This window comes from Hemibagrus wyckioides, linkage group LG21, assembly GCF_019097595.1.
Source record: "Hemibagrus wyckioides isolate EC202008001 linkage group LG21, SWU_Hwy_1.0, whole genome shotgun sequence".
NCBI classification, from domain to species: Eukaryota; Metazoa; Chordata; class Actinopteri; order Siluriformes; family Bagridae; genus Hemibagrus; species Hemibagrus wyckioides.
In genome coordinates this window covers 4233487-4258840 of record NC_080730.1, presented here as the reverse complement: position 1 = coordinate 4258840, position 25354 = coordinate 4233487, and the positions used below count along the sequence as shown (strand labels likewise).

The following is a 25354-nucleotide window of genomic DNA, read 5'->3' as shown; positions in this document are numbered from 1 at the left end:
TTGCTGTCTTACTCTCTCCCCTTCTTTCCCTCTCTTTCTTCCTCTCTCTTGCTTTCTCCCCCTCTTTTCCTCTCTCTCTCTCTCTCTCTCTCTCTCTCGCTAGCTTACTCTCTCTTTTGCTCTCTCTCTCTGTCTCTCTTGCTGTCTCACTCTCTTTACCTCTCTCTCTCTACCTCTCTGTTTCTCCCCCTCTTTCTGTCTCTCTCTACCTCTCTGTTGTTTTCTCCCCCTCTTTCCCTTTCTCTCTCCCTCTCTTTCCCTCTCTCTCTACCTCTCTATTGCTTTCTCCCCCCTTTCTGTCTCTCTTTTTCTCCCTTGCTCTCTCCCTCTCTTTCCCTCTCTCTCTACCTCTCTGCTGCCCCCCCTCTGTTTCTCTCTATTTCTCTCTCCCCCCTGCTCTCCCCCCCTTTCCCTTGCTCTCTCCCTCTCTCTCTCTCTCTCTCTCTCTCTCTCTCTCTCTGTCTCTCCACCCCCCCCCCAGTTTAAAGTGCTCATTTGCATCTCATTTGGATTTTAGACCTGTGTTGTGAAATAAAGCTGCACTGTGGGAGTGGGAGAAGTGGCAGAAGGAGGAGATCAAAAGAGTTTGTGAACTTTTCCGAAGCTCCAGAGACGCCCTGTGTGAAGATGTATAGTCATCCAGATCTTTTTGAAATGTCGCATCGTCAAAGGTGAAAAGTATAAAAGAAAACCTTATGTGCTCTTGTTACAGAACCTGACTACATGCTTCACTGAAAGAAACCTTGCTGTTCTGCAGTTTTACTTTTTTATCAGGTTTTTGTGTCAAATCATTTTCTTTTAAGCTCATGTACACCGATCAGGCATAACATTATGAGCAGTGAGAGGTGAAGTGAATAAGACTGATGATCTCCTCATCATGGCACCTGTTAGTGGGTGGGATATATTAGACAGCAAGTCAACATTTTGTCCTCAAAGTTGATGTTAGAAGGAGGAAAAATGGACAAGTGTAAGGATTTGAGTTTGACGAAGGGCCAAATTGTGATGGCTAGACCACTGGATCAGAGCATCTCCAAAACTGCAGCTCTTGTGGGGTGTTCCCGGTCTGCAGTGGTCAGTATCTATCAAAAGTGGTCCAAGGAAGGAACAGTGGTGAACTGGAGACAGGGTCATGGACGGCCAAGGCTCATTGATGCATGTGGTGATCGAAGGCTGGCCGGTGTGATCCAATCCATCAGACGAGCTACTGTTGCTCAAATTGCTGAAGAAGATAATGCTGGTTCTGATAGAAAGGGGTCAGAATACACAGTGCAGGACGGGTCAGCGAAAGGGGCACCAACACAATATAAGGCAGGCGGTTATAATGTTATGCCTGACCGGTGTATATATCACGTATAAACGACTCCACCTCCTTGAAAATGTTTTTTCCATGTTCTGCTCGAGATGCTGCTCCATATACTTTTTTTTTATTATTATCATAGAAATAAAAAGTAATTAATCTTTTTTTTCCAGCCATTTTATATCCATTTTGCACTTTTTTTTAATGTGTACTTTCCTCTTTAGTGAGGTTTGTATTTCTCAACACACCCACTAATATAAAGTGCTCACTAGCTCTCTCTCTCTCTTTCTCTCTCTCTCTCTCTCTCTCTCTTTCTCTCTCTCTCTCTCTCTTACACTCCCCATTCTGCCTTGCTCAGTGTGTGTGTGTTTGATCTTGGTGGCCAGAAGGCAGGTCCATTTCTCAACACACCCACTAATATAAAGAAATTTTTACAAAAATCGTAAATCATATATTGGATTTCGTGCAAAATAAAAATAAATAAATTAATTAATTAATTGATTGATTAAATGAATCTGGATTTTATTAAAATTAAAGGCATTTTATTTTGTTTAAGACAAATATATATATATATATATATCATAATGAATGCTATTTTTTTGTATTGCAATTCAATGATCATAAAATTCATAAAATGCTATTAGCATCACATCGATGATGATAAACACATCATTAGTTCCTCTTGAGGCTTTCACCCTGGAGAAAGGCCGAGGCTTTGAAATACTCCAGAGTTCATTCGAGTTCATTCCAGGACGTTATGTAAATCAAATTTTCTCTGAAATTATTTGATAGAACTCCTCTGGCCCATCTGATGAAATAAAGCTCTACAGAAGGCACATTTCCTCTTCAGCTCCATCCTGCAGATATGGAAAGGTTTGGTAGATTTACAGTGGAGTGTGTGTTGTGTCTCGTAGTATGCTGATCTTATCAGGAGACAGGAATTATAAATGATGCTTTCATTCACCGTGTTCATTTCTCGTGCTGCGTTTTAATGGAGGGGAGACGTCACACTCGCTGCCCTGATGAAACATGTACAGCTCATATAACAGTGTGCCAAGTTTCCCATTAGCGAGTGTGTTTCTGTTTATTGATTCTCTCTCTGCACGAGTGTTTTATTCTGTACGCAGGCCAAAAACAGCTTCCTAAGCAGCCGAGCGTCAGAAGCTCCGTGTGGACGTGGACGAGTGTGTGTTTGAGAGTGTGTAATCTATAATGTATGTATTTTGAAATTTTACAAAATGTCACAAAATGATTTTCTGCAGGTTCGGGTCGAGACGTGTCATGTAACATAATCAACAAACGCATTCAGTACAAAGCTCAAAGCCTTTTCCATCACATGTATGGAAAATGAGTACAGCTCTCAGGGAAAGCGATTATGTATGTGTCTTTACAGGTAGGAGTTTAAAAGAAGAAATCTGTGCTTGCATCTTTGCCAACTCAACTAGATTTCTGCAAAAAAAAAAAAAAAAAAAATTCACTCCTGGAATTCCTTGAGTGTCTGATTCATTTTTCCTGTTGTTCTACCTGCTGTTAGTGCTACAGCCCTCCATTCATGTCTATTTACAGAAAATGATGCAGCAGCACTTTAGTCTTGAGAAATCTGCCCAGCTTCCTCACTCTGCTCAGCTTGCAAAGCCTCAACATTTCATGCTGATAACACCATCAGACAGAAAGTGAGAGAGGAAATGAATTGTTTCATTTGCTTATGTGTGTGTGTGTGTGTGTGTGGTGTGGGAAATGTGACTCGGCAGGAGGGTGAAGGTCTGATTTACCGTTCACACACACACACATACACACTCTCCCTCCATCCCTCTCTCTCTCTCTCTGGACTCTGGTGATAAATATAAAAAGTGAAATGTGAGAACATTCCGGCGGCCTGCACTAAAGCTCTGGCTGGGAACAGCTGAAGACATTGAAAGCAAGAATGAATTTGTGGGATCAGGAATTTGATCCACTTCACCTTCTCTTTCCAGTTCCTTCCGAACACGTTCGCTCGCTCATCCGTCTCAGAATCGATCCCGCCCTAATCTCTTTATCAACGCCGGACCACGTCTAGCAAAACTGAGCGTGCGCTGTGGGGTTACAGAGTGTGATTGTGCAACGAGACGGAGTCGCCGCTTTGTGTCCTACTTCTGGGGGCAGTGAGAGAGAGGCAGCTGCCCAGGCAGGGAGACAGGAAGAGGGGGGATGGAATGAGGAAGGACAGAGGAAGGCAGTCATCCAGTTAGTGAGTGCTCACGTCTCTCTTGCTCTTGCTCTCTCAGTCCCGAGGGGAGGATAGAAGAGAAGGAGTCTGTGAGGAAGGAGACAGCTGCAGCCCTCGGGTTCTTGTGCTTGGGAAGAATTGCTCGGTTTCCCATCCAACCCTGCACCTGGCTGCCCTGAATGGACAGCTTGTGGTTTGGAAATCTTTAATAGTAATAAGTAAGAAGGAAACCACTGTTCCAGCATTTTGGGATGTTAATGAATGGTGACAATTCATCAGTTCACTAAATGCTGTTTATTTATTTAACAGGGAAGTACATTAGATAGAAAATCTTTATGTACAGTAACAGTCCAGTCAATGGCCAGCATCTTATAACCCTAAGCTCATATTACTCTCTGTGAGGAGTTTATCATCTCATCGATCTTTCAGAATCACATCAGTTTGAGCTCCGGATGCACTGCAACTCTGATCTGGATAGACTGATTGCTGAAAGTGATTGAAAGTGAGTGAGTTATTTCATTCTTGAGGTCATCTCATTAATAATACTCAGTGTGGACACTGGTGTGTGAGCACCAGATGTGAGGAGTCATGAGGAGGAGAATGAGCAGGTAATGAGTGAGTGTTCACAGCAGCTAATGAGAGAGAGAGAGAGAGAGAGAGAGAGAGCGAGAGAGATGACGTTAACTCCACCTACTTTGACCATGAACAGACGACAGCAGCGGTAACATTGTGTGTCTATCATTTATCAAAACAAATAGCAATATTGCTTTATTTTAAATCAAAATACTCTCAAAGTTCTCCCACACCACCCCACTGCTGCGCTCCTCCACTGGCTTCCAGTAACTACTGCATCAGATTCAAAACACTGATGCTTGCCTACAAAGCCAAGACTGGACCAGCTCCCTCCTACCTCAAAGCTCTTATTACTTCTCACACTGCACCTCGTTCCCTCAGATCTACTAGCACTGCTTGACTGGTCCCACCATCTCTCAGGGTAAGAGGTAGGTATATATCAAGACTCTTCTCTGTTCTGGCACCGTGGTAGTGGAATGAACTTCCTCTACTGTAGATGTCCGAACAGCCGAGTCTTACTGACCGTCGGATGAAGATCTTCCTCTTCCTGATACACTTAAACTAGCTCTTAATTAATGTATTGTTGTATGTTGTATGTTGTCTAAAAAAAACCACACCCCAACAACACAGTTTTTAGGCTGATGGTATCCTAAGTCCATGACCTATTGAACCTGTGTAAATCTATTCATTGATACTTCAAAGCACTTTTGTACATCACTATTGATAAGAGCATCTGCCAAATGCCCGAAATCAGAAATGTAAATGTAAATATTCTCCTCATTAATTTTTACTAACATTATATCCAATATTCACCGCCTCAGTAACATCCTGTTTGGCTTCTTCCGAAACCCAGACCCTCAAAATCTTCAATCTTGTTGGATATTATAGGAATAGGTTTAATGAGTTTTTCTCTACAGAGGAGGCATCATTGAATATTAATGATGGGGGGGTGCCAATAGTTTTGAAAACTCACAACGAATACGGCTTCCCTTTATGTTGTAGCCCAGAGATATGTAGTAAGGTCATCACTCACACTTAATTAGGATTTTATAAAGAAATATATTTTTTTTTATTGAAAATTGTGACAGTATATTTACACACACACTGATTTAAAAACAATCCTTGCTTTGGCAAGACAATAAAATACAGGCTTAACAAACCAGACCTCATTTATGTATTTATACATTTCCATTCCCATTCCCACGGTAGAAATCCGAGTTAGTTGTACAAAAGTACTTTGCGACTACGGTAGAAAAGTGTCGACAGCTCATTTCCACCCTCAGAGCACAGAATGGCTTTTTGTGTATCAGCATTTTCTCCTCCTTACTTTACACTTGTGTCGTGAACTGAGAATGCTGCACGATGCTGAAATATACTTGAAACAAAACTCAGTGTAACTATCCGTTTCGTTCCCTGACGAGCCAAAAATACTGGGAAACATAACCTTATATTTAAGATTATGTAAGATTTAAAAAGACTAATTAAAATAATCTGATCTGCAGGCACGGTCAGTTGGAGCCACATGCTTTTCGTATATAGTACATATGGGCTTTTCCCTACAGAAAAAAGTGTCATTTTTGCTTATATCAGATTGACAGAAAGTTGAAAAACTGTGAAAATATATATCATAACATATTCATTATCAGGTATGTTTGCATACACAAGGCCCTGATTAATATAAAGCACAATTACATCATATAAACCCATGTAGCAAAATAAAAAACGCAAGCAAACTTAATGTTCGATTTCTCACCTCAGTCCACAGTGCATGTTAAAAGATCTCCTTTGGACACCTTATATGTTTTTGACATCATGTACAATATTATCCTATGTATGTCCATGCAGTTAATCGAATCCAATTCCCACGCAAATTAAATCTTTATTTGGGACTGTAATTGAGACAAAAGAGTTTCACTGAGTGTAAGTACTAGCGTGAGATTAAATTCTAGGTAAATAAAAAGTTTTTCGCTTTCTTTAAGATACTAACGGCAGGTCTACATGAAAGTGTTGGGAGATAGATCTGTGCCATACATAATAAAATTTCAGATCCAAAGTAAACATGCTGATCAGTTTTACAGTAGCTCAGAGGAACCTCTATTTGCCCTGAATGAAGACCGGGGTAATTCAGTGCAGACTGTGGTCATTCAGTACAGACATCATGGTAGACTTGTGTGCAAGACATTAAAAACAAGAAAGAGTTATATAATAAGCATATCAGCAGAAGTGTCTTGGGCATTTGTATTCTCACTGAGAGTCGAGTGCAGTTAAGTGCGCCGTCTGAACAAGATCCCGTTTCACACCCTGAAGGATTTAATAGATTGTCATTGATAAAGTCTAGATCCAAAGCTATTTTAATCTCACTCAATCCTACGCGAGTTGAATTCCCGCCCCCTTAATTTCCCCCAGAAAATCCCGGCTAAACCCAAACAGCTGTACTGTAATCAAGCAAAGGCTGGACCTTTTCCACTGCATCTGTAGGACCCTGATCTAGGTAAAGTCCTAATACTTGGCCCTTCTCTTCTACTGGCTGAGGACACAATCTACCCTTGGCTTGCTGTCCACCCCCTGACCAGAATGGTAAGTAGAATCTACCCTTGGTCTTGGTGGTTTTCTTGGGTCTTTTAAAAAGCTCTCCTTCAGAGTCATGACCCGGTGGCATCCAGCCAGGTTTTTCTTTCAACAGTTTGTCCCGGTCAGGTCGCACACTACGTAGAAACTTTTTAAAGATGTTGCTGGTGAGCGAGAATCTTTTGCAGAGTTCTTGGGATCGGCTGAGGTAGAGTGGGTGAGCTGGGGAGTCTGGTCTGTTGATTCCCTTTCCCCCATCAACACAGTCTTTGTCCACTTCAGGTAGGTCAAGCCAGTTGCCTACCAGGTCAGCAAGCACGTTGTCACCGAGTACCAGAGGTTGACGATTGCGGCTGCGACTCATAAGGGAGGACGTCCAATCACCGGAATCGTCCAAGCTGTCCTCGATGTAGTCACTATCCAAAGATGGTCCCTCTCGAGACAAGCTATGGAGAATCCCGGACAGATCCACTGGTGTAACTCCACTGGATGAGTGAGGGTGCATGCTTTGGTGGTCTGTTGGTGTTTGACCCATTTTTGGGCCACAATATTCCACTTGTGGAGCAGAGTATCCTGAGATCTTCCTGAGCAAAGGCATACCCTCACTCTCTAGGCTGGATGTAGAGGGTGAAGTCGCAACACTACTGCGATGTAGATGATGGAATTGAACTTGTTCTTCTTGGCTAGAGTTCTCAGATGATTGATGTTGCTGGTCTTCAAGCTCAGTATTAATGGATTTAGATGGTGGTGGAGCCACACAATTTTTTCCTGAGATCTCCAGCTGCTCAAGTGCGGTTTGGACTTGGAGAAGTTTGAGTTCTTGGAGAGCTCCCATCATGGAGTTCATCTGATCGTGAAGATCATCACCAGCCTCCTTCATAGAAAGCTGCAGAGAGAAGAGGCAAAGGAATGGAATTAAAGGAATAAAAGGAATTAGTTAACATGACATACACTGATATGAGATCTTTTCCTTGGAAAAACGCTTAGAAAAAATGGAATCTCAAAGGCTTTTGGATAATTAAGGTTTTCAAGCTCTCTTAAGGGGATATATTTGGAGATCATCTCTGATAGTAAAACATTTTGTTGCTTCTATATAAATCCTCCAAAGGGTTCTCCCTCCACCCAGATAAACAACCAAAGGGCTGTTTGGTTTTTTCATCTGGAAAGTCTTGTACAAATTCTATAAAAAACCAACAACAGAGGGCAACAAGAATGGAGAAGAAATCCTTTAGAAAGCTACAAGAAACCTTGAGCAGCCCTTTATTTAAGGCGGTACAGTGATCACCTTGAATTTTTGGAACCTTATCAAGAAGCTCTATTAAAGAAATACTTGTTTCTGGGTTAAAAGGTATAAAGAAAGACCAATAATCAAAGTATACCATTCATCAAGCACACATTTATACCCAGCTTGTAAAGACTTGAGAGGTTTACCTCATCGTATAGTGCAAAATTAGAGGTATTTCAGCTTCAGCAAGACCACATTAATGTGAAACTGACCACATCTCAGCACTCAACATCAACAACCACTTAGCTCAAGAAACGCTGATGATGTCATTCCCAAGCAACACATTTTCTGCGTATTTCCTTACAGCTTATCTAATTGCACATCATTATCCCTCAGTTATCTTTCTTGACGGCATTTCACATGTAATCCAAACACAAAAAGGGACTATCGGCTTACCTTGCATCATCTTTCTCACAGGGGAGTTCCTCCCTTCTGTCAGTTTCTTGTCCTCTCACCTTTCAGAGGCCAAGTTTGCTAGCCCTATATCTAGCTTTCTGCCAATTGGAGACCTTGTTCTGCTCTGGCGCCCAATAGGACATGTCTAGACTTTAATCCCAAACAGGGGGGCAGGTTCACTCAAGCATAATCGATTGACAGAAACTGGTGAGAGTGACAGTGTGGGGGTGGTAGAGGGATGCCATATGTCATGACTGAGTTTTAGCCACTCTGGAAATAATTATTGACTCCATTCTGGATAATATCAGTAGTAGAAGTGATAGGAGGTATCAAAGGGCAGATATATTTACACTGTTTTCTGAACCTGTTATTACTAACTATTAATAGACCATTCTATCAAAAAAAACAACAAATATCTAATGATGATAGGGAAACCCCCATGTTATAAACCTTGGATATTTTATTTATCGGTATAAAAAGTGCTTTTATTTGTATGTTACTTCCAATGAGCTCCACTTAATTAGAACCATCCGTATGCTCTCCATCTGCATACACCACACATATGGCTGACTTCATTAGGAATAATTAAACATCTTTAGGCACTGAACATAACGACTGTTTGGTTACGTAATCCTGTGGGCATCACCACACAACACTGTTACGCTCTACCATTACTGATGCTTTCAAAAAGATTGCTCGTGAATAATTCAGTGCCATGTTTGTATGTTCCAAGGTGGCAACCATGTGCGTATCTAGACTCGATTCTAGCTTGAACATCTGCTTGTGTAGGGAGATTCTACTGAAATATGGATGTCTGAAAGCTTACTGAAGCCATTTCATTTGAAGCCTGAAAAGAGTAGAGCTAAAATTTGCAAAATTGCATCAGAATATGCTTTCATGAGATAAATTCTTTGTCCATTGTTCCAAACACATGAGTGTATGTAATGTATATTCATAGCAAATATTTCATTGTACTGTTGATATAAAAATATAATCGAAACCGTGTAAACAGAATTGCTACCCTCCACTGTTGAAGGTTTTCGTTTGAATAGCATGCCTTCTTAGCACCGACTTCACAACGTATCCCAACTCACTCACGTTTTTCTAATTAAATCCTGCATCTCCCTTAAATATCCCAGGGTCTTGGCATTTTCCTGCATCAGCTCGGATGTTTATTCCGTTGCCGTGCTCATGTCCCCTGGTAATGTGCAATGGAACAATGTCTGCTAATAGCCTCCTCCCTTGATTGAAAAGGGCACTTCTACGAGCTTTGTTAATGAACATGTAAATGTCAGGCGCACGTTTTAAATAAATGACAGCGAGCTTACACTGCAAAACACTAGGGCAAGCTGATGCTTCTCACTTTTTTAATCGACAACAAGTTTCATACAATTTTTTTTTCTTACTATATAACCACTTGCTGCTTTTAAAGTCTAATATTATTAGGAATTAAACATGTGCTGTAATAAGAGCAACAGAGGTTTGAGGAAGCTTCAGGGGTCTCCACAGTGAATCATCTCTCTCCACCGATCCCTATCTTCTGCATCCTCAACACTTGCACCCACTAGCTTCATATCCTCATTTATTCCATCCATATACCTCCTCTTTGGCCTTCCTCTTTTCCTCCTGCCTGGCAGCTCCATGTCCAACATTCTCCTACCACTATACTCACTCTCCCTCCTCTGAACATGTCCAAACCATCTTAATCTGGTCTCCCAAACTTTGTCCCCCAAACATCCAACATGAGCCGTCCCTCTGATGTACCATGTCACTCCCAAAGAGAACCTCAACATCACGAGAAATAAACTGCTTTCTCTTATCAAACAGAAGTACTGTCAAAGCTGCTCTTATGGAAAATGAATCAACCTTCTGACCAAACAGAATCAAGAATCCATGAGGGTTGTGGTGTAATGTAATGTACTCAGGGCTGTTAAGACATTTTAGGATGAATGTTTCTTTGGTTAAATTAAATTAAATTAAATTAAATTAAATTAAATTAAAAAAGAAATTTAAAGAAATTTAAATTAATCTTTATTTAATTTTAATTATCTATGTAATTATTTATTTCATTATTTAACAAAATATTGTTTAATATTGTGATAAAGTTCATTTAACTTCATTTCCAACCTGCATTTTCTGAGTCATGCTTTTCTTTAAGCACAGTGCATGCAGTATGTTATACCCTATGCAGTGAGCATATGAAGATAACATGTAGCTAAAAATATAGCTGAATATCAACAAAATAATAATAATAATAATAATAATAATAATAATAAACAAGAATAAAGGTCCTTTTCCAACATGCTCTCATTGCTGTAGTATTACAAAATAATCCAAGTTCAAGGGCTATAGTATATCATCTGAAAAGTTTAATCGGAGATACTGTATTTCATATGGAAGAAGAATCCTCTTTTGATCATTTGTGCATGAACGCTAATTAAAGAAGGAAAAATAAAAGAGCTTGCATGCAAACTGTCCAATCAGTATAGTGGGATACTTTATGTGAAATAAGAGGTCACTACTGCAGCTTTATACGTGGTTATGCATCACCTATAAGAGCCATGAGGCACCGTGTCGACTGTGGTATCAGTGAATCAGTGTATCCTGCGTGCCTAATGAATGTTTGTTCATGGTCTTTATGGATTCATGTATACGTGAGGCACAGGGCATATACAGTATTTAAACACGAGTGCACACGTGCAGCAGGAATCAACAGACCCGTGAAACACATGCACATGCGACCGGTGCAGTCACACAGACTAATGAGGGCTTTTACAGGAGACTGCGTGGGCACATGAGGCTATTTCATGCCATAAGAGTTAATAAGGCTTTTCAGGGGCCTGGAAATTGAGTGCACTTATTTGACATCCTGCCCGATGAAAATGAACTGCAAAAGGTCAGAAGTGGAAATGGGATCCAGACAGCTTCTTATTGAGACAAGGCCAAATCGATCACTTTTCCTTAAATCATCAGGTTAAAAATATCTAAATGCTCTGCAGAAACCAGCAAGAAAATTCCATTTGCATGGATTTCCATGCGATAAGCTGGAGACATTTCCTTTTGACCTATTTAGGGACGAAACGAAGCATTGAGGCGCATTTCATCAAAGCTGTTTGTGCCAAATTTAAAAATAATCGTTGCTGGTTTGCATATCAGAGCCAGACACTTTATATATTATACACTGACACTGATAAAAAGCTGGAGCGTAGGAGATTTACTCAGCGTGATAACTGAAGCATCTTCCTAGTCACAGGGAAGGAAGGAAAGGAACAAGGATTAGCGAAAGCACTCAACAGAGCACTTTTTATTATTTTTTTTTTATCTTAATCTGTCCTCCTGCAACGTTCGTCATTATCGGCTCAGCAGTTGGACGCAAAGCTTTCTCACTTAACGTAACAGAATATGGCGATTTCAGTGCTCCAGCTGTGCGATTTTGCCCTCAACAGGGTAAGTAATCTGCTTTAATCCTTGCAGGACAAAATTGACTTGGGTGTGTATGTTCACAGTCCCTTGCGCATGTCCAGAGCTGGTCGTTAGAGGTTATCTGCAGCATCTCCAGCACAATAAACACGTAAACGCAGCCGCAGCTGTCGCCAGAATCCGAGCCAATTTTAGCCGGCGGGAAGGAAGGGCTTTGTGAAGAACAGGAGCGATGGAGGAACAACAGAGAACTGGCTCAAATCGGAGCCATTCTTACATCGGAGCAGAACTTTTATTACAGCGTTTGTTTTTTTGAGCTGAAGGGACTCCACCTACTTTCAAGTAAAAAACATGCTGAGGCACGGAGAACAGAGAACACCTAAAATGTTCGATAAGATAAAGTAATAATAGGAATCTGGAGGAGGACATCAGTTCTTCAGAGAGAAAATTGGATTGTTCAGCTTTGTTTGAGTCTTACATGGTCTTCAGGGTTTAAGGTGTGTGTGTGTGTGTGTGTACATGCTGCCTTGTGATAGACTCAATTCCCAAATCCCATCCACATCAATCCCAGCTCCCACATACAGTAGCATTCCCATTACTGGCTCCAAATCCATTATGATCCCAACATCAATAAAGCTTTCATTACAGATAATAGAAGAATTTCTCAGAATGGTGTTGGATTGAACAGTTCATTGATGTTGGGCTGTTCATTTAGCTTCGCTTTTGTACACCCTAATTCATGCATTCCAGTCAAAAACAATCCACTATTATGATATTATTATATACGTTATAAACCTTAATAACTTTAATCACAAGCAGTCTCCTAATAATGTCAAATTGGAGCTAATGTGTTAGGAATCAAAATCATTCAAGCTCCAAATAAATAGACAAAATTTTACTAAACATGTTTAACATGACTTCTGCAAAGGTCTAATTGAGTCATGATTTCGTTTGGAGCTTGCGGAAACACATTTTTCTTCCCACAGAACAAAATATATTTATTAATAAAAGACCATGCACTTCTTTGTTTAAAAGAATAAGTGTAAAAAAAACTCTCTAAAGGTGTGTTTATGGAGCTAAATGATCAATTATTGATCATATTGATCAAGTTATAATAATAAAGATCATCATGCATGCACCGAAAACCATGCAAAAAGCTATATCGGGATCAAGGATCATGAAACATCGGCATATCAGACTGCTGAAAAACACGTCTGAAAAAAACGACCCAACAAAAATATAAAAAGCCGACAAAGCCACGAACAAATCCAGCTCGGTTTTCTGCATCAGTCAGTCAAAACAGCCCAAAATAGCCCTGAGTTCCGTCAGGGTTAAAGCCTGACCTTTGTGCCACACACAGACTGACCTCCAGTGACCTCTCATCATGTTCACACTTGTGCCTGACAGGGGGCATTCAATTAGCCAAGTCATTAAGGTTAAAGCTGTAAGAGCAGGTGATGAACTTAAACCACTTAGGAACTGAAGAACTTCTACAGCATTTATGAGCGAGCGAGAACCGGACGTTTCTGACCACCGTGTAGACGTTTTTAATGACCTCCAGATCGTCGTCCTAGACTCTGAAAGGTTCTGAATTTTTTAGGAGGAGTTGTGTGATATCCTTGAGGGGATGTGGAAGCTCACTGTTTAAGGTTGATTAGAAGGTTGTGAGTTTAAATCCCAGGTCCACCAAGCTGCCACTTCTGGGACCTTGAACAATGTCCTTGACCATAAGTTGTATTAAATAAGATATAATGTAAGTCGCTCTGTATAAAGGAGTCTGCCAAATGCCATAAATGTACATCTTTGTTTGGATTAATAGCACTAAATAGACTAAACTAATCCTTTATTCGTCCCAAAGTGAGGAATTGTATAACTTGAAAGGTTTATTGATTTTGTGAAGAAACTTTCGTGTTTTTTAAGCACAATACATTGTCCAGCTAAAACACTAGGTTTGAAGATCGTTTTTTAGTTCTGCAATCTCTGTATGAGAGCTGCTTTTATAGCTGCTATGACACAAGAGATAACAGACAATACAAGGACTAACTAACAGATAACAGAAACTAACTAACATAACAGGAACTAACTAACAGATAACAGGTACTAAACTAACAGACAATACAGGTACTAAACTAACAGACAATACAGGGACTAACTAACAGATAACAGGGACTAAACTAACAGACAATACAGGTACTAACTAACAGATAACAGGTACTAAACTAACAGACAATACAGGGACTAAACTAACAGACAATACAGGGACTAACTAACAGATAACAGGTACTAAACTAACAGACAATACAGGGACTAACTAACAGATAACAGGTACTAAACTAACAGACAATACAGGGACTAAACTAACAGACAATACAGGGACTAACTAACAGATAACAGGTACTAAACTAACAGACAATACAGGGACTAACTAACAGATAACAGGTACTAAACTAACAGACAATACAGGGACTAACTAACAGATAACAGGTACTAAACTAACAGACAATACAGGGACTAAACTAACAGACAATACAGGTACTAACTAACAGATAACAGGTACTAAACTAACAGACAATACAGGGACTAACTAACAGATAACAGGTACTAAACTAACAGATAATACAGGGACTAACTAACAGATAACAGGGACTAAACTAACAGACAATACAGGTACTAAACTAACAGACAATACAGGGACTAACTAACAGATAACAGGGGCTAACTAACAGACAATACAGGTACTAAACTAACAGATAACAGGGACTAACTAACAGACAATACAGGTACTAAACTAACAGACAATACAGGGACTAACTAACAGATAACAGGGACTAACTAACAGATAACAGGTACTAAACTAACAGACAATACAGGGACTAACTAACAGATAACAGGTACTAAACTAACAGACAATACAGGTACTAAACTAACAGACAATACAGGGACTAACTAACAGATAACAGGGACTAAACTAACAGACAATACAGGTACTAAACTAACAGACAATACAGGGACTAAACTAACAGACAATACAGGTACTAAACTAACAGACAATACAGGAACTAACTAACAGATAACAGGTACTAAACTAACAGACAATACAGGTACTAAACTAACAGACAATACAGGGACTAAACTAACAGACAATACAGGGACTAACTAACAGATAACAGGGACTAAACTAACAGACAATACAGGTACTAACTAACAGATAACAGGTACTAAACTAACAGACAATACAGGTACTAAACTAACAGACAATACAGGGACTAACTAACAGATAACAGGGACTAAACTAACAGACAATACAGGTACTAACTAACAGATAACAGGTACTAAACTAACAGACAATACAGGGACTAAACTAACAGACAATACAGGGACTAACTAACAGATAACAGGTACTAAACTAACAGACAATACAGGGACTAAACTAACAGACAATACAGGGACTAACTAACAGATAACAGGGACTAAACTAACAGACAATACAGGTACTAAACTAACAGACAATACAGGGACTAACTAACAGACAATACAGGGACTAACTAACAGATAACAGGGGCTAACTAACAGACAATACAGGTACTAAACTAACAGACAATACAGGGACTAACTAACAGATAACAGGGACTAACTAACAGATAACAGGTACTAAACTAACAGACAATACAGGGACTAACTAACAGATAACAGGTACTAAACTAACAGACAATACAGGGACTAACTAACAGATAACAGGTACTAAACTAACAGACAATACAGGGACTAACTAACAGATAACAGGTACTAAACTAACAGACAATACAGGGACTAAACTAACAGACAATACAGGGACTAACTAACAGATAACAGGTACTAAACTAACAGACAATACAGGGACTAACTAACAGATAACAGGTACTAAACTAACAGATAATACAGGGACTAACTAACAGATAACAGGGACTAAACTAACAGACAATACAGGTACTAAACTAACAGACAATACAGGGACTAACTAACAGATAACAGGGGCTAACTAACAGACAATACAGGTACTAAACTAACAGATAACAGGGACTAACTAACAGACAATACAGGTACTAAACTAACAGACAATACAGGGACTAACTAACAGATAACAGGGACTAACTAACAGATAACAGGTACTAAACTAACAGACAATACAGGGACTAACTAACAGATAACAGGTACTAAACTAACAGACAATACAGGTACTAAACTAACAGACAATACAGGGACTAACTAACAGATAACAGGGACTAAACTAACAGACAATACAGGTACTAAACTAACAGACAATACAGGGACTAAACTAACAGACAATACAGGTACTAAACTAACAGACAATACAGGAACTAACTAACAGATAACAGGTACTAAACTAACAGACAATACAGGTACTAAACTAACAGACAATACAGGGACTAACTAACAGATAACAGGGACTAAACTAACAGACAATACAGGTACTAACTAACAGATAACAGGTACTAAACTAACAGACAATACAGGGACTAAACTAACAGACAATACAGGGACTAACTAACAGATAACAGGTACTAAACTAACAGACAATACAGGGACTAAACTAACAGACAATACAGGGACTAACTAACAGATAACAGGGACTAAACTAACAGACAATACAGGTACTAAACTAACAGACAATACAGGGACTAAACTAACAGACAACACAGGTACTAAACTAACAGACAATACAGGTACTAAACTAACAGACAATACAGGGACTAAACTAACAGACAATACAGGGACTAACTAACAGATAACAGGGACTAAACTAACAGACAATACAGGGACTAACTAACAGATAACAGGGACTAAACTAACAGACAATACAGGGACTAAACTAACAGACAATACAGGGACTAAACTAACAGACAATACAGGGACTAAACTAACAGACAATACAGGTACTAAACTAACAGACAATACAGGTACTAAACTAACAGACAATACAGGGACTAAACTAACAGACAATACAGGGACTAACTAACAGATAACAGGTACTAAACTAACAGACAATACAGGGACTAACTAACAGATAACAGGGACTAAACTAACAGACAATACATGGACTAACTAAGAGATAACAGGGGCTAACTAACAGATAACAGGTACTAAACTAACAGACAATACATGGACTAACTAAGAGATAACAGGGGCTAACTAACAGATAACAGGTACTAAACTAACAGACAATACATGGACTAACTAAGAGATAACAGGGGCTAACTAACAGATAACAGGTACTAAACTAACAGACAATACATGGACTAACTAAGAGATAACAGGGGCTAACTAACAGATAACAGGGACTAAACTAACAGACAATACATGGACTAACTAAGAGATAACAGGGGCTAACTAACAGATAACAGGTACTAAACTAACAGACAATACATGGACTAACTAAGAGATAACAGGGGCTAACTAACAGATAACAGGGACTAAACTAACAGACAATACATGGACTAACTAAGAGATAACAGGGGCTAACTAACAGATAACAGGTACTAAACTAACAGACAATACATGGACTAACTAAGAGATAACAGGGGCTAACTAACAGATAACAGGTACTAAACTAACAGACAATACAGGGACTAACTAACAGATAACAGGGACTAACTAAGAGATAACAGGGACTAACTTGTTTCACAGATGTAAAAACTAGAAACAGATAAAAACTGTAACTTGTGCACTTTAAAAACAAACAGTTAGCCCTCCCTCTTGCTCTTGTCTTGTGGCTATTCTAATCTACTCTAGTTAATAAAAAATGTAATCTTTGGCAAATTGCTGTGGTGCTTGATGTTATTGGAAAGTAATCAACTTTCAGGCTGTTAACGCTAACCATCACGCCATGCCTGATTATTTTCCTATAACAGATCATCTTAGATCTTATAAGTGGCACTCCTTTGCCCAAATGACATACAGACAGACAGATATGCCCATGTGGCATCTCTGGCAAAACCAACCCCAGTGCCAGACTCTTCTCCTCAGGAAGTCCGGGAAGACGGCTGTGCTCCTTTCTAAATGCATCTGTCTCTCCAGGCTGCAGCCCTACATGCTCCTTTACCATGTTAGCAAACTCAAGATATGGCAACCGTGATCCGCCCTGGCACATGCCTGCCACCCCTGATCTCAGTGCCAGCTGGTAGACATGCAAGTAATTTGGTGGAGTCTCTCCAGAAGAGACCTGCTAGAGCGTGCCAGGCCGGGGAGTATGAGAGGAGAGTAACTCCATTAGGATCTGATTACAGGAAGAGTCAGGTCTAGGTTTCACTTAATTCTGTTTGGAGAGGCTGAGGATGGTGTGTGGAAGTAAAAAAAAAAATGAATCACGGGCCGTTCGATACGTGTTTCGAATCGCAGCATGATTCTAACTAGCGGAAAGCGAAGAGAGGCTCGATAAACAAGAACTAAACAAAAGACTGTAGAGTATCATGTAAGAGTCTATACTACAGTGCTGTTAAATACTTCAATCTGATTGGCCAGAGGGCGTCTCATAAGAGTAGCAAATCACAAGCTTCTATTAATGCTCGTTCAAACATGTTATCGTTTCTATAGCAACGTCATTGCGACAGATGCTCCATATCAAACTGTTGTATTTTTTATTGACACTAGTTAACTCTAAATCAATGCAGATTGGAAATGCTGCAATAATAAAGCAAATGCACCCCCTGCCCCCCCAAAAAAAAGCCATTAAAACGTGTCTTCCCAAACTGTTGGAAATCCAGCGTAAAAAAAAAACCCAGCGTGGTCTGACGTCACTGGTGACATCAACAATGACGTTGTGTTTATAAAAACATGCTAAGACGCACGCAATAAATCATCAACCACAATAAACCGCAGCCAGCGGGATCAGTGAGATCTGATCTGAAAGCACGGCACGTGCACAGAAATAACTGCGTGAAAATGATCATGTATGCATTAAGGCGTGCGCGCGAACTAGAAGTAATTATTAGAAACGCGCGAGTCTTATTGCGCGATGTATAAACAGGGATACGCGTGCTGGTCGAGGACAGCGCGCGCGCGGGTGGCATCCGGTAATGAGACATTTCCGATAGACGCTTTAAGACCCTATTTCTGTAAATATGTGTGCGTTATGGGGTTTATTGTTGTCCCACTGACCAAAGAAATCCCATAACACCGGCTAGGCAAGCAGTATATTCTATAGCCTGTATATAACAGAGGAATTAAACATAAATAATATAAACGCATGGCGTGTCTACATACCAGTTCTTGTCTCAGTCTCTTCAAACATGAATCCATGCTTATGAGCTCCGACGCGCTAAAAAATCTTCCATTACATTAGGAATAAATCAGCAACAACGAGCTGATTAGTGACTTTTCCTTTTCTGAGGAAGATTTTCTTCTTAAATCAGTTGTCGGGAATAATAAAAAAGCGCTCGTGAAGCACGGGTCATGTTCAGGAACGCGCGCGCCTGCAGCTGTGCGTGCTCTCTCTCTCTCTCTCTCTCTCTCTGTGTGTGTGTGTGTTTGCGTCTCTCTCTCTCTCTCTCTCTCTCTCTCTCTCTCTCTGTGTGTGTGTGTTTGCGCCTCTCTCTCTCTCTCTCTCTCTCTGTGTGTGTGTGTGTGTTTGCGTCTCTCTCTCTGTGTGTGTGTGTGTGTGTGTGTGCGTGTGTGTTTACATCTGTCTGTCTGTCTGTCTGTCTGTCTCTCTCTCTCTCTGTGTGTGTGTGTGTGTTTGCGTCTCTCTCTCTCTCTCTCTCTCTCTCTCTCTCTCTGTGTGTGTGTGTGTGTTTGCGTCTCTCTCTCTCTCTCTCTCTCTCTCTGTGTGTGTGTGTTTGCGTCTCTCTCTCTCTCTCTCTCTCTGTGTGTGTGTGTGTGTGTTTGCGTCTCTCTCTCTCTCTCTCTCTCTCTCTGTGTGTGTGTGTGCGTGTGTGTTTACATCTGTCTGTCTGTCTGTCTGTCTGTCTGTCTGTCTGTCTGTCTCTCTCTCTCTCTCTCTCTCTCTCTCTAAATGTGTGTGTGTGTGTGTGTGTTTGCGTCTCTCTCTCTCTCTCTCTCTCTCTGTGTCTGTGTGTGTGTGTGTGTGTGTGTGTTTACATCTGTCTGTCTGTCTGTCTCTCTCTCTCTCTCTCTCTCTCTCTCTGTGTGTGTGTGTGTCTGCGTCTCTCTCTCTCTCTCTCTCTCTCTCTCTCTCTGTCTACAAAGTTGTCCCATAAAAGTGTATAAGGTTCAGGACTAAGTAACAGTTGCTGTCTTCTTCTCTTCGACTCTCCTATCCGCATGGCAGCTGTCCTCCTGCTTATCTTCCCCCCATTTCCTCACACGCTGCAAAGGCAAAGAAAACGTGCACACTCCTCCCCTTCCCTTAATAGGGCACTTAATTTTTCAGGCTTAGAGAGGTTCACGCAGATATTATTACTTACAGTTTACAAAGCGGGGCTGCATTATAAGCTGGTAAAAGTAAACATGCCACTAAGTGCAATAAGTCTGGTAGACAGTTCGAAATAGCTGGATTTTCTGCAAAATGTACTTAATGCATGATGTATCTTGAGTTTCCTCAGCAGATCCTGGAACTTATTTCCCAGGAATAATCTGAGTGTGAGGTGGGAATATATCCTGGATGAATGGGAAGCCAGTCCAACACAGTTCACCGTGCATACACACACTCATTCAAACCAAGGTGCAATATAGAGTAATGTGAGTTTGCTTACAGTCTGTCTTTTTGGAGAAGTGAGCAACCCAGAGAACCTGGAGAAAACATGGATGGAACATGTGAAACTCCACACAGACAGTAACCTGAGCTCAGGACTGAACAAAGCTATCCCATATACCTTCATTCCAACATCGATGATAAATAAATGTTTCCTTCAGAATCTCAGCTTTCTAGACTAAATAAAGCTACCTATCTTTTAACTGCGAATGTGCTTTAAAGGTACATCAGTGCATCATCTGTACAGTATATTGTATCATAATGAGGCATCTAGAGATTCATGAGGATTTCAGACCTTCAGTGAGAAGAAGGCAACCCTGAGAGGATCCCGAGGCATCTAGAGATGTACCCGCTCCAGTTGAAGCTTCATGAAGATGCCCACCCCATATTGACTTTGAGGACAACAAGCTACTAATTAATACACAATAACATTCTACATATGCTGTCTCTCCATCATTGAAACATTGAAAGCTTCAGAATGGAGGAGTTGGTGTTGAATCTATAATAAACTCAGATGTTGAGCTAATTCATGAGTTGCTCAGGAACTCCAACTGACTGTATATAACTGAAGAGAGGACATCATTATTAATAATCACACTCTCTGGTGTTTATAATGATTGATAATTCGCACTGGCGTCACCCAAATGAGGATGGGGTTCTCTTTTGAGTCTCAAGGTTTCTTCCACTTACCATCTAAGGGAGAGTATCATGGCACCTGTTAGTGGGTGGGATATATTAGGTAGCAAGTCAACATTTTGTCCTCAAAGTTGATGTGTTAGAAGCAGGAAAACTGGACAAGTGTAAGGATTTGAGTGAGTTTGATGAAGGACCAAATTGTGATGGCTAGACCACTGGATCAGAGCAGCTCCAAAACTGCAGCTCTTGTGGGGTGTTCCCGGTCTGCAGTGGTCAGTATCTATCAAAAGTGGTCCGAGAAAGGAACAGTGGTGAACCGGAGACAGGGTCATGGGCAGTCAAGGCTCATTGATGCACGTGGGGAGTGAAGGCTGGCCCATGTGGTCCGATCCAACAGACGAGCTACTGTTGCTCAAATTGCTAAAGAAGTTAATGCTGATTCTGATAGAAAGGGGTCAGAATACACAGTGCAGGATGGGTCAGAGCTGTTTTGGCAGCCAAAAGGGGACCAGCACAATATTAGGTAGGTGGTCATAATGTTATGCCTGGTCCATATATGTCTAATATTATGTCCATGTCCATTGTTAAAAGCACTATACAAATTAAATTGCCATCAAAATTTACGCACATTCATTCCAGTGTTTTCTTGCTCTGTACCTGCCTGCCCCACACTGTGGTGTTGTACAAGTTCGGATTTTACAGACGTTTTTGAACCTGGGGTTTTATGCTACGTTCCTTGCACGCACTTCACGTAGGCATGATTTCGGTTTAAAGAGCTCCAAAGCTCTTCATGAGACACTCCATGCTGTATGTAGTAGCAAAAATGAACGGAGCGGAAAAAATCCCCTCTTTCTTTAACTGACCCGATTCCATGGAAATGAGCGCTGTAATCATCGGATTTTCCAGCTGTGCCACATGTTCACGTGTCCCAGCAGTCTGGACAGCTCCGAAAGTGAAGCGCAGAGACAGGATCCATGAATAAATCATCTAAAAAGGCGTTTGTAGATGGAGAAAGTGAGGCAGCTTTGTGGGATAGCAGGATCTTATTTCAGCGCTGTCGCTAGTCTTGGCTTATTCATGTTCTTACATGTTATGTAGGGAATGTTTTTGACTCCTAATCAAAGAAGCAATGAAGAGGAAAGAAATGAGGACTGCGGCACAATCCTCCTGGAGCTCATGTGAACTTAATGGCCTTGTGGAAATGTGACATGACCCCCATCCTGTCCTCCAGCTGCACAGGACTATTTCCTTAAGTTGTCCTTGTAGAGGAAAGGAAGAAAGGAAGGAAGGAAATTGTCCTTTTCTACTGATGCAAGACCAAAACCTACATTAACATTAATAAAGGCTCGTTCTAACAGACACCATTATCTGCTTTCGTCAGTTTCAGTGTTAAGTTGTAAATCATTTATTAACCCTTATAACAAGGCTCTAACACTTTAATTAATATGTAGTGTTTATAAGGCTACATAACCTGCATGTAACCCCTTCATGACTCCTGCTGTAAACATTATAATTATTTTTAAAGCCTCATTTCAACGGCTATAAATTTTTTTTCCAATTTGCTATAATACTTTACTTAACATTAGTGTTCATAAACGCTACATTACACCAGCATAAACCTTTCATGACTCCTGACACAACCCTCATAATCATTTATATAGCCACATTTCAACAGATGTCATCTGTTATAAACTCCTACATAACACCAGCATAAACCCTTCATAAATTCTGCTTTTGTCAATTAGGAATGATGCTTTACTGGATATTAGTTTTCATAGAGGCTACATAACACCAGTGATACCCCTTCATAAACACAAAATAATGAAATGTATTAATGTTGTCCATGCCATTCTGGGGTCCTAGGATTTGTTAGCAAGTACTATTTAATGCTGTGATTAGCACTGCTTGATAATTGATTAATACACTGCCTATGACTGTGTTATGATGGCTCCTTATGTTATGTAGGCACCCTTCAAATACTGTACACGTCGTCTGGCTAGGTACGGACATGTCGAGTGTTTTTATATCATACTGTCACAACAACTTGTGGCAATATACAAAAGCTGATATGAAACGTTTAAGACAGGATTATGTCAGTCTTGTGATGAATACAACTGATGACAAATGTCATAACATGATTATAACATTTTTTTTTCTCTTAAAGTTAAACTTTGTTGTGGAGGAAATATAGTAAGAAAAGCACACAAACAAAACACACTAGGACTAAAACAACAACACAAACAAAAAATGTGTTTTGTTTGTGTTGTTTGTGTAGTTGTTTTGGTGCTAGATCTTCTTCTTCTTCTTCTTCTTCTTCTTCTTCACCTCCTCCTCCACCTCCTCCTGCTCTTTCTTGTTCTTCTTGTTCTTCAACATCATCATCATCATCATCATCACCATCTTCTTCTTCTTCTTCTCCTTCTCTATAGAGCATAATGAAGATGATCATAAGCAAGATGAAGCATACGTGAGCTTTCACACACACACACACACACACACACACACACACACACACACTTATCTAAAGGGAAGTAATATCTAAGTGGCATGGCACAGGGATCATGATAAAGAGTGTGTTGAGGAAATGGCTGTCTGAAGAAACTGATAAACTATATTTAGTAGGGTTGGAAGTTTCAAGGGTAATATAGTGCATGTAATATAATATAATATAATATAATATAATATAATATAATATAATATAATATAATATAATATAATGTTTACATTAAAATTTATTTAATGTAATTGGTTCTGTCTCAATTTGAGATAAAATTGATTCCATATTTTATGCAAAGTGCATCTTTTCTTGCAAAAATGTACTGCTAGTCATCTGTTCATTTCACTGAATTTATTTATTTATTTATTTATTTATTTATTTATTTATTTATTTATTTATTTATTTATTTATTTATTAATGTCATGGCTCCACCTGGTGGTTTAACATGCAGTTGCATCTCTAAAACAAAGATTAAAAGTTAACAATCTGATGGAGAAATGCATAAATTAGCAGCTGTGTCAATATTTGTAAGAAGATTTACATCATTCTGACATAAACCCTTATCTTACATTTGATCTCACTGAGCAACCAAGAGTTAAGGGTGCTCAGGGGCCCAGCAGTGGCAGCTTGGTGGAACCTGGAATTGAACCAACAACCTTTTGATCTGCAGTCCTTAACCACTAAGCTACCACATCACAAGATGTATACAAGGGTATCAATGAATGAATGGATCTGATTTTGGATAAATAAGGAAGGAGTTGTTGGATGTTTACTCTTTTAGGGATGTGAGAATTGCTCGTCTCATCACGTCGCATGTTGAGTAAAAGTTTTTATTCCCCTTTCAGTCTCCAGCACTAACGGCTGTTCCGGTGATAAATAGTTCGATTTTGTCTTGCATGTTTGTCATTTTCAGTTCCAAAAAATAATTTTTCAACAGACAAATCCTGCAGGTGAACTTTGTCTGCTTCTTCAAGATGCAGGAACTGCTGATTTTCTGTATCGAATGACCCTGACAGTGAATACTTCAGACTATTTAAAAAAAAAAAGAAAAAGAAAAATTAAAAAAAAAAAAAGGATTTATTTATTTATTTATTTATTTATTTATTTATTTAATGTATTTATATTTAAATGATTTACATATAATACCATTTCTTTTTTTAAACACTTAAAAATTCCTTTATTTTAAATATTATTTAAAAAAAAAAAACCCTATATATACACACTACATTTTAGAAAAAGAAATAAAAAAATAAAAAAAAATTCCAAGCATATAAGGTTTTTTTTTGTTGCTATTTTTCATGTTGAATGTACCTATAGTTTGGGAATTTAAGTATATTTTTTTCCTGCTGTTTTTCTGAGGTGTTCTGCTCCAGAGTCTCTCCAGTAGATTACACACTGTTTGTGTTACGTTAAAGCTATACAATCATTGTGTCCAGTTTGAATCCCTTACACGTGCTGAATAAAAAAAAGCAAACCTTGTCCTTCCTTTCAAATTCTAGCTTTTAATGTTCGTCAGCAACATTTAACACACCTCTATGTCCTTTTCCGATGAGCTTTAAACCTTTAAAGGCGATACAAACTTTTGCACTCCCCAGTCAGTAATAACAACTCTAATCATTCTACTCGCTTGCAAAAAAACAAATAAAAATAAAAAATCAGACACATTTTACTTTTAGCATTTTTTTTTTTAATTAATTTTTTTTTTTTTCGTAATCAGACGCTTCTTTCACAAGGACAAAAGTCATAACTTAAACATCTTACAGAATAAT

At 39.5% G+C, this 25354-nt stretch overlaps 1 protein-coding gene across 2 annotated transcripts; it reads right to left on the bottom strand.

Annotated features, from left to right (window-relative positions):
- Positions 1-4716: 4716 nt before the first annotated feature.
- On the bottom strand, positions 4717-19247 carry LOC131342210 (PAK4-inhibitor INKA2-like). 2 transcript variants are annotated; one of them, XM_058372888.1, is made up of 2 exons: positions 8326-10332; positions 4717-7530 (listed from the first exon to the last, which is right to left on the bottom strand). In XM_058372888.1, the coding sequence occupies exon 2, from the start codon at positions 7522-7524 to the stop codon at positions 6493-6495; it is 1032 nt and encodes a 343-aa protein (XP_058228871.1). In that variant the 5' UTR covers positions 7525-7530; positions 8326-10332; the 3' UTR covers positions 4717-6492. The 2 variants fall into 2 exon arrangements, with proteins under 2 accessions (XP_058228871.1, XP_058228870.1); XM_058372887.1 differs by lacking the exon at positions 8326-10332 and adding an exon at positions 19006-19247 and having other exon boundaries at positions 4719-7530.
- Between the last annotated feature and the right edge of the window lie 6107 nt (positions 19248-25354).